Genomic DNA, 10,995 nt, shown 5'->3' with positions numbered 1-10,995 from the left:
AAGGTGGGGTTGTAGAAAGACATGGGCAAGAATCACTGGGGAAGAGAAGTAGAGAGATTACTATAGTCAGCAAGAAAGAACCACATGGATGAAGGAAGGATCTACTTAAGAAATGAGCCCCCTCCCCCAAGTCCCTTGAATTTTGTTCCTTATTTCAAGAAGCTTGGGATGTTTTCACAACAAAGTAGATTTAGTAGCTAATTTAGCTTCTTCCCACTCCCTTTATAAACTTTGTTGAAGAAAATTACCCCCCCTCCCATAAGTACATTGTTCAGGTAGAAACCAAAGGACAGAGAGAGTAAATGATCTCTCCAAATCAAAAAAGCCAGTAATTGGTGAAGTCATGGCTAAAATAATAGCTAGCATTTATATAGTGCTTACAGTTAGCAAAATGTGTTACATATAATATCTTATTTGATCCTCTTAACAATTCTTCAAGTTGGGTACTATGTTTACACCTGTTTTAGAGCTGAGGAAACTGAGGCTGCAAGAAGGTAAGTGGCTTGGCCAGGGACGAGGCTTTGTACATAGCTTTTTGTGTATCTATGTCCAGTGCTTGACCCTGGTTTCTTGTGTGGGGGTTAGTGTTCTAATGGATCAAGCTACCCATTTTCATTCAATGTTACAACATGGTCAGGCTTGAGCTTTCCATGAGTTACCAAAGGGAGTTCTCCTGCCTCCTATTATTTACCAGGTTGGGGATTTTTATTGGGGGGGAAATAAAAACAGGAAAAATTAAATGGTAGGCATCAGTTGTTTAGAGTTTATCATCAATGAAAGCCCACATCATTTCCTCTTTCAAAGGGTCAAATAGAAAAGAATAACACATCTTCCTGAAATTTCCAAAAGGTATAATGATGTAAGCTAATCTGATATTATTAGTTCTGTAAATTTAGGAAGATAACTAACAGCAGCTTGATGTGGTGTAGCTGGGAGAGACTTTTTTTTTTAAAAGGATGAACATGCAGTTTTCACTTACCACTTTTTACTGGTATTTCCATTTTCAGTGATCTTTGACTATTGAAAATACAACAACAAAAAAGGAATCAGACAAATTGGAGTCAGACCATCATATTAATAGTTGAGGTCTTTATTTAAATTTTTATATACAGTAAAAGTGCTGCCAAGAAACCTGCAGCAATCAGACAAAACAGAAATGTAAATCTCTCTCAACAATTAGCAGCTTAAAATCTAGCAACTACAGTGTTACGTTCACAAGTGTCATTTCTGAACTTTTCAACCCGTGCAAGTGAGTTTTATTCTTTTACAATCTGAAAAAAACACACTTACAGTTTAGTCAATGCCTACAACGGTACCACTCAGCGTACACAACACGCAGACAGACCATTTTAACTCATTAGAGCCACATTCAGAAATCCCAGTTCCATTAGGGAGAAGGGGGCAACCACAGCTCTACCAATCTTGGCTTGTTTCATCACAATAATGTTTGATTTGGTTATTTGATGCATATTTTTTTCCAAACTGGGAGGCAGCTCCTTTTAGGACCCAGTGCAATAACAAACAGAATTCAGCATTTCATCAAACTGTACCCTATAGATACGCAAGACTGGCAACAAAACCAAATACAGAGGAAGACCCCAATGGAATTGTGTTCAACACCAAGAGATTACCAAGAAGACTCATCCAAATTATCTTCTTGAAGGTCAGATTGTCTCTCAATTTGGGGGTGGGGTGAGAAGGGACCCTCATCCTCCAAAAAGGAGAGAGAGCTTACCTTACCCCACTCTTTTTGAGGTTATGGAGCTGAGCAACTTCCTTACTTGAAGTGTTGAACACAAAACAACTGAGGTCTAATCAGAAAGAAGTGTCTTAGGTTTAACATAAGCAATGTGAAATGTCAGGAAATCATTCTACAACCTGAATGCTGTCACCCTCTCCAGAGAGAGAAGCCCTCCCCTTCTGCCCAGTACATCCAGGGCAACACAACCATACATTTGCCTCCACAGTCACACACATATCAGGGTAGGCACCAACTCATACAAGTAATTCAGGAATACTCTTCCTTCAAAAAGAATGAACATAGCCTTTACAAGGAAAGTAGCTAGAATCAAGTTTCCAACAATATAACAATTAATAAACCATTTGGACGAGGTGACAGAAGAGATTCCAATAAAGGGAAAAACCTGGGAACAGCCACAGTGCAGGGAGAATAAGACAGAGGAGAAGGCAGTGGGATTAGGAAAAGGAAAAGGATCAGTGGGCAAAGAATGACCTTTTCTGCTGGAAAGAGAAAGGTGGAGGAACTGTCTATCCCTGCCTGGTCTGGGGCTTGGAGTTTAATGACCAATGGTTTGAGAAAGGGCCAAGTTCCGAGAAGAGATTCTAGAACAGAGAAGTGAGGCATGGCCGCCCTGCACAGAACACTGACCTGAGGCAAATGGGGGGGGAACCCTCGGGGACTCATGGGCCCCCCGCAAGAGTTTCCAGTGCACTACAGTTAATAGTTTCCACACAACTTGAGATGTAAAGGGTGTCAAAGAGACTGGGCTTAAGAAAGATGGTGTTTGTAGAATGTATTCATATCTTAGAGGTGTCTTCCCTGTTTTTCAGAAAACCTATTAAAATGGATCATGAAGAAATGCACAATGGTGGAGGAAACTATTTCAGCTACATAAGGGCATTACATTCTACGGCACTCCAGTTTTTTGTTTTATTTTGTTTTTTTTAAGCATTAATTATATTTTTAGGCAGAACAAGACTTCCAAGTATTCAGACTTCATCCATAATGCAATGGAAAGCAGGAATGATTTCATTTCAATATCAACTTGGACGGGATACATCTCTTTTTTCTCTTCCTTTAAAAAAAAAAAGAATCCTTGCAGCTTCTCCTAGTTTGGGGGAAGGGTGAGGGAAGAACAAGCTAATGAGGGTGATAAAAGTGGCAGGCAGGCTGCCCTTTGGGGACAGGTGGGGACGGGCAGGAGTACCTGAGTTTTGTGATTCCAGAGGTGATGTGCTGACCTTGGAGGAGGCACACAGGGGCTAACGGGGCTGGGAGGCGAGCTGGTCAAAGCTAAGCAAGGCTGGGGCCGCTGCTGGGGTACCGTGAACTCTGCCTTCCTAGCAGAAGGGGCCGGTGAATCTCATTCTGAAAGAATTTCTTGGGAGGAAGAAGTGTCCCTAGTCTCCTTGGGCCAGAGCACTCTATCATTTTGGTTGCAGGGGAACCAGTGGAGAACTGCAGGTAGAGTTCAATCTTGGGAAGGGGGCAGAGACCTTGGGCCCTTTGTGGAGTGCGTTCCACTAGGAGGAAGCGCTCGTTACAGAGAGAGAGGAGTTGGCTTGACATCTCTCCACATTATGGAATTCACACTCAGGAAGAAAAAAAAATCAATTGACCCAAATGGTATAACCCAGATTGAGAACACTTCTGTTGGCAGGTCTCTGACAAACTCACAGGCATGCCTTGGGAAGAAACCTTCACCACCTGACACATTTTCCTGTTCTCCTTCAATGGAACCATCTTAAGTTGCCCCAGTGAGGCAGCCAGAATAAAGCTTTGAAAAGAAGGCTCCCAGGGCCACAGAAGATTTCCCTACTGTCAGCTGGAAAGGAAGGACAACTTTGGCTTCAGTCACTGGGGATGCTTTGTTTTATAAATAAAAATACAAAAATGATTTAGGGCTGACTCTTATTTCTTGATAAAGTCTCCTATAGGCTTTCCTAAAGAATGCCCCAGTCCAGCTTAGGAACTGAAGTCAATTTTAAGGGAAATAATCCCTAGTCCTGTAAAGGCTGGTTGGAGACTCAGAGCCACCATCATTTCACAACCAAACCAACTCCATTGAGGGGAAAACAAAAAAACAAAAAAACAAAAAAAGAAGAAAGATGAAGAGGGAGGAAAAGTTTTTAAGATATTGCAACTCTAAGCATGAGGCAACAGAGGGCGGCATTTGCAAGGTATCACTTTCCTCAAATTGTTTAGAGACAAGACAAGAGAACATTTAATTATCCACACATTTCTTCATTTAAAAACATCACTTCTTTATTTCAAGGAAAAAAAAAAACACCCTCCCAGCCCCTTCAAAAAAAACCCAATAATAATAATTATAATAATAATAATAATAACAATAATAAAAAATCCTATTAGAAACCATAAGGAAGCACTGAGAGTTTGAGTATTACATTCTTCAAGTATGCTGTTCGGATTTTTTTATTTTTTAAATCTGACTATACACATATAAAAAAAAATCTTAAAAGTGCGGCCAAGGGCTTTGCTTAATATTAAGTATTTAGAGGGCTACTTCAAAATACTGTAGTAGGACTGTGCAGTTATCCTGTAGAGCATGACACTTTGTATCCTTGCAAAAGGTTAAGGGCCCAGATAGAAAAATGACCAAACTTCAAGATTAGCGAGATTGGCTGACTTGAGTGTGGAAGGTGTTGGGCAGATCCGCGTGTTGATCCATGTGTTCCTCCATGTGTTTTCCACAGCTAAGGAAAATCCACCCTGAATCCATGAAGTCAGACATGGATTGTGCTAGGATTTCACAGTAAAGGTTAGCCTGGGGAAGTAGGGGTCTGGTGCGGGCCCAGACAAGGCAGGTTGCTAGGCCTAACTGGTTTAAGTTGACTCATCTTTCTAATGGGTTTTAGTGCAGTAATTCAAGCCAGAATTTAGAATGCCCATCACTGTGCTCCAGATTGTGTTGGTTCACGTTAAAGGATCTTTTTAAGATTTGCATCCCAGGAGAATCATGCTACATAAAAATGATCCAGGATTTTTGCCCAAAAAACTTCTTGGATAAAATCTAAAAAATACTATTGCAATCGCGTCTCTCAGAGAAAAAACGTTATTCTAAATGTAAACAGATTCACTCGACTCTTTCTTGTTGTTTAAAACTTCAGAGTAGTTAAGTTGCTGTCTAAATCTCTGCTGCATGCACGCGCCTGGGGTTGGGGAGCAGCTGCCTCTGTGACATCATCTTGGGGAGAAGAACCGTTCCACATAGCCAAAGATGGCGTCCCAGTGCTTCCAGAGAAAGGCAAGGAAAACCACAAGGAATAAAGTGCTGAACGTCCTACTGCGAGTCTTCATGAGGGGGACCACGCAGTTGGCCACGGTGGAAACAAAGACTAGGAGGACGGCCATCACGGCCAGGAGGATGTTGATGAACTTGCCCAAGAGGTTGCGGGCAGTGGCATTCTCCAACCCTTCTAACTGTACCACCTGTTGTTGCTGCTGCTGCAATTCCATCTTGGAGATCCGAGTCTGGCAAGCCTCCAGCGCTTCCTGTGGACCAGAACAGGGAACAGGTAAGGCTTCAAGGGCACCCTGTTCTGACCTTCAATTCTGGTGCCTGCTATGCATCTTATGAGAGAACTACATCATATTCACAAACTGCTAGCCACTCAAGAAAGAATTCATCCACTGGGATGCTCAGCACCACATGATTCCTATCTCAGAAAATGCTGTCTGGAAAGATAAGGTTCAAATGATAAGAGAGAGCACTGCAAAGACCCATTTTTCGGCTTACAGTGGACACACTCAAAACCTAACAGCTCTTTGACATTTACCCTACAAAGCAAGGCTTGTTTCTTTAAATTCAAGCAAATTATTGACATACAGCACTATTCATAGGATATAGAGATGATGAGAGCCACCTCTGATTCTGCCAGCTTTACAGCTTCTTCATCTCCCCCTTTCTATGATCTCTGGAAAGTGCAAATGAATATTTTCAATTGCTTTGCAGAACTTCACCAAACATTGAAAACTGAAAATCTAATGTCTTTGCTAAAGAATTTAATTTAATTCTACCATCTAGGCAGAGATTCCTCCTGAGTGCTTAGAGCAGAAGTTCTCAGCTCAGGTTTCAGCTTATGATTTCAAGTAGGCTACCTGGACACTTCTGGAAGCTTAGTCCTTGGCAGCTTTATTTGCATGAGGTTGGGGAATAGCCTCTTATTTTCTTGCATCTCTATAAGCTTAAGAGTCTGTCTAGGTAGGGCACAGGCTGAAAAATGCATGCTTCCAAGAAAAACACCAACATCCCAAGAAAGCCTAGAAAAATATCACAACTGAGAGAAATGCTCAGAATCATTGGTGTTGATCTCAAATAGACACACATCTCTCTGGGACACATGTTAACCCAGAAAACTACAGATCAACATTATCTAAGTTATACTACATATTCATACATTCATTCATTTATTTTTAATCATTTTCCAGTGACATTTTTTTTAGTTTTTTTTTTTTGCAAGGCAAATTGGGGTTAAGTGGCTTGCCCAAGGCCACACAGCTAGGTAATTATTAAGTGTCTGAGACCGGATTTGAACCCATGTACTCCTGACTCCAGGGCCGGTGCTCTATCCACTGTGTCACCTAGCCACCCCCCCAGTGACATTTTAATCTGGTTCTGACTGCACTGGAAGTTTGTAGGCTGGGACACCAACAAGGTATCTCCTTTGGGTAGCTATAAAGAGAGTTCTCTTGGCATCTTCTATTCTTAGGCCCCTGGGTCATACAGTGGACAGAGTACTGGACTAAGGATCAGAAAGACTTAGATTCAAATCCAGTTCATGTAACTAGCTGGGTGATCCTGGACAAGTTATGTAAATGCTGACTCTCATTATCATCACCATCATCGGTAGTAGCAGTACCAGTTCATTTCAAGATTTTTTTTTAATGATCTATAAGTTTCTTCCCACTTAGGAACACTTATGTGGCTGTTTACCCCTGGGGGAGAGGGGAGGGGGAACAGGGCAGAGGTATGACCATTAACCTTCTTCCTCTTCCCACTGTCCTCACAATATTTCTGGCAAAATTTCTGCAAATGATTTTTGTTTGGTAGGTTAAGGCAGCTGTCTACCTTTTGATCAAGTTCAATGGTCTCATCTAATCATGGAAAATGTTGGCATGACAGCTTCCTGATTTGTTTTAGTGAAGTGAATACATGATTCCCCAATCTTCCTGAAATAAACCAACTTTCTAGTAAATGATAAAATGAGTTTTTTTCTCTAGCAAGAACAGGTATCCCTTTCTACATGAAAGTGCTCCTCATCCCCCACAGCTGCTGGTGTCCTACCTGTTCTGACCTGCAGTTGAACCCCTCAGACTGACTGCATTCACTCTCCATCTGATTACACACATACACATGGTCTCCCTCACTACAAGTTCCTTGAGGGTTGTGAGTCATTTTTGTTTCTCTTTGGAATCCTAGTGCCTGACTGTTGGACTAGCCAAGACTTAAGAGTGATGAGATTTCTAAGTTTAAGTGGGTAGAAGTCTGAGGAGCTCTTTGAACTCTGACACCAAGTTTTGATACAGACCTGAATATCCCTAGCCCTCTCATAGGACTGATAGGCGATTTTCTCCTCCATGCTGGCCAACTCTTGCTTCAAATTCAAGATCTCATTCTGATGGAGTTCAGTCAGGTCATTTAACTGCTCCTCTAATCGTTCACATCTAAAAAGTGGAAGAAAGAAGCCAAAAAACATTATAAATTATAATTTTCTTATTTTCATATTGCCTTCATAGTATATTTGTTAATTCTCACAATCACAGGAGCTTTCCAAACAAAGATTCTTACAATGAAATTTATCTTGCTTCTAAGCACCATTTGTAGGCAATGCCCAAAATATTCATGATCTAGCTAAAAAGATGAAACACATTTCCCAATTGAGGAAGAAACTTTCAGCCTTAGAGTTCCCAGTCACAAAGTCCTACAGTGGGTCTAGCTGGAATGGTCCCAGGTAATATTTGTTTCTCTCCTCAAGTCACAAGGACTTGGAGAATGATGGATTTTTCCAAGAAGAGAGAACTGCAGCTGTTATTTTGTAGGGGAAATCCTCTGAGAGAGATAAACAATCGAGTCTGGATGACTCTGGTAAGTACAGCCCCAATCTACAGGAAACATCTGAGAAGAAGTCATAAACCTGGGGGTCTGAGCAAATTCTGTAGAGCAAAGAGGCTGGCCACATGCCCACCACATTCTGAAGCACAGGGTGCCCAGAGCACTCTCGAGTGAACTTTACTACCAGGACCATCATTTTCAGAACATTTTCTCCCAACAGTACCACCCAAGCTCCACTGCTTTGCCGTCAAAGGACCAGAGCCAAAACGTCAAAGGCACAAGGCTGACGGTGCTCAGTGCTGCCCAGGTGGTACCAGCAGCTGCCATAGCCCAACCCTGTTTATATAGCCTACACACAATCATTTTTGTGAGGAAAGGAAGGACCAGAGACACCAGCAAGTTACACTTCAATAGCACATGCTAGATGATTTCTACCTTAATTTGTGTGGAATACCTGGTTCCTTAAAAGACCCAACTCTATTACTTTTGATACCATTCCTGAGGAACTGGGTTGCCAATAAAGAATGGCAAGTTCAGAGAAGGGAGGGGACAGTCTAGGTCTCCCAGGGAAAAGAGCAGCAGAGCCAGGATTGTTTTATAAGGGTAAAAGCTACTTCTAGTCTGAATGACCTGCTGCTATCTAAAGAGTAGAGAATCCAGGCACTGAAGAGATTCATAGCAATAACACTTCTGGCATCTTCTTCTCCCTAAGTTCTTATGTCTCTCCCTCCCACTCCCTTCTATTAACTAAAGATTTCTTAACTTCTGAAATTATCTTAAAGATAATTTAACTTTGGATTCATGAATTTCTATTTTTACATGTTCAATGCTACATTGATTTAACTGGTGTCCCATGTAATCCCATATATTTAAAACCATGATTCTGAGAAAGGGTACATAGGCTTCACCAGAATGACAAAATGAGTGTGTGACATTAAAAAAGGTTAAGAACATATCAAGGTGTTTCACCCAATTAATGAAAAAAATTCCTCAACTATATTTTTTGGTCCTGCTCCTACTAATTTCAAGGATAATTTTAAGTGAGAATATACTTTATACTCAATTTTTTTCTAACTACATAAGCATTTAGAATATTTTAGTCATTTAGGATGCTTTATTTTAAAATGTCAACATGAATCTATCTTTTCAAAGCTTAATATGCTTGAGTTCAAACTGAAACTTACTGTCTTGGGTGTCTGAGCAGAGGAGAAAGCTAAGTTACATTTTGTTGGAAGGATTCCTCTTCACTTTACGAAACTGGAAGCAAAAGGTCATAATATGTCTCAAGAATTAATGAATGATGTGTTTGCAGCCAGTTTACATTGCATACTAACCTTGGAGAAACATCAGCCTAGATATAATCTCCCCTTTTCACTGAAAGGACAACCTCACAGTCCTTTGCTGTTGGATTCTTGATGAATGAGAAGCTAGATAACTTCATAGGCTTGGAACTTTTCACCTGATGTATCACCTTCAGGGGAGGGGCTAAAGTATCTAGCACCAGCTCAGTAGACCAATACTTTCTCCTAGTTAAATATTTGTATCCAGAATAGCTGAGGCAACTGTAGCACAGGCTAGGAGGAAACAGGAAGAACTCGAGTTTCCAGTTAAAAACAAAACAAAACAAAAAACTATTTCCCCCATACCTCAGGACAAAGGACTGAAAAGCAAATTAGTGATTGTGATCAGACTACCTTCATTATTTCACAAACATTACATCAGGCCACTCTGGTATTTTTTAAATTAGTCTTGAGTTTCTCAACTCTCTTGTGCCAAGTATTGACAGGAAAAAAAAACGAATATGGGACAGTGAACAGTTACAGACCTAATAGAAGACTGGAGGCTTGTGATCAAATGGCTGCCTGGACCAAGGTGGAAAGTCCAGCTTTTACACACACACACACACATACACACACACACACACACCCACACACACACACACACACACCCACACCCACCACACACACACACACACACACACACACACACACACGCACACAAATATATGTATGTATATCTATCTATGTATATCTACTGATCACTCTACTGCAAACAAAAAAAACCCTCCAGGAAAACCACCTAAAAATAGCACCAGGCCAAATAATGATCAACAAATCCATTAAGAAACTACAGTGACTTCTTCCACACCCAAACTAGACAAAGAACTGTTCAGAATGCCATAGTAAAAAGCAAAGTGGGCCTGTTTGAAACAAAGGAAACAAGATAGAAGCCTAAGGAGAGTATGAGCTGAGATAGGCCTGAAATCTTTGTAAACAAAAGCAGCAAGAGCAAAGAGCTCCCACAATAAAGCTCCAGGGTAACTGGAAAACCTAAACATAATGTGGACCTTGGAAGCAAGTGGGAAGAGCAGTACTCAACCCCAAACATGCCCTAGTCCTAGGTCCCTAATTCTCTGGTGCTCTAAATGTCAAAGATCTAGGGAGGCCTAAAACCAATTCATTTAGCAAAGAGACATTCTGAGAGATGGAAGTCAGTGCAGGAACCCAAGGGACTCAGGGTAAACCCAAGCAGAGTCAAACATCCCACTGCGGGGTGGGGGGAGAGAGCCTAGTCCTGGTACAGTGCCCTAGAGCTGGAGAGATTGAGTAAGCGGAAGAAGGGCTTACACACTACGAAGTATTATTTTAGATCCAGAAGTAGACAAAAAAATCTAACACAAAAGAGTGTTACTCCTTAATATGTACAAGCAGAGAGAGGAAAAAGAAGAATCTTTCATAAGGAGTATATGAATATTTAGAAGAAGTGAAATTAAAATAAAAGCTCTGTAGGAAAGACTTGGAAAAAAGAAAAAAATAGCTTTAAACAAAAAAGTGATAAACCTTACCCAAATTATGAATGAAAATTAGACAAGAGAGAAACAAATGATGACTCCATGAGACAATTAAAAAAAATTAGAGAAAAATAAAAAGACTGGGAAAAAGGGGAAAAGATATAAGAAGTAGCTGCTTTCACAATCACCTGACTTGGAAAACAAGTCAAGCATAATCTAAAGTTCATCAGACTCTTTGAATATTAGAATTTTTTTTAAAAAGCCTAGATATTATATTTTAAGAAATCAGAAGTGAAAACTATTCAGATTATTAAAAATGTGAAGATCAAAAGAATCCCACCAATCATTTCTTGAAAGAAACACCAAAGAAAAAGTTCTAGAATATTCATA

The 10,995-nt window shown here is 40.6% G+C and overlaps 1 protein-coding gene across 15 annotated transcripts in view; it reads right to left on the bottom strand.

Annotated features, from left to right (window-relative positions):
* Positions 1-1,074: 1,074 nt before the first annotated feature.
* TMCC1 (transmembrane and coiled-coil domain family 1) overlaps positions 1,075-10,995 on the bottom strand; it is a 238,932-nt gene continuing 229,011 nt past the window's right edge. For all 15 annotated transcript variants that reach the window (XM_074198491.1, XM_074198499.1, XM_074198500.1 and 12 more), the window contains 2 exons: positions 7,291-7,426; positions 1,075-5,254 (listed from right to left, as the gene is read on the bottom strand). In XM_074198491.1, the coding sequence (XP_074054592.1) occupies positions 4,943-5,254; positions 7,291-7,426 (448 nt within the window). In that variant the 3' untranslated portion in view covers positions 1,075-4,942. The remainder of the gene's footprint in view (positions 5,255-7,290; positions 7,427-10,995) is intronic.

The sequence above is a fragment of the Macrotis lagotis genome, chromosome 8 (assembly GCF_037893015.1).
Source record: "Macrotis lagotis isolate mMagLag1 chromosome 8, bilby.v1.9.chrom.fasta, whole genome shotgun sequence".
NCBI lineage: Eukaryota > Metazoa > Chordata > Mammalia > Peramelemorphia > Peramelidae > Macrotis > Macrotis lagotis.
This window is presented reverse-complemented; position numbering and strand designations above follow the sequence as displayed.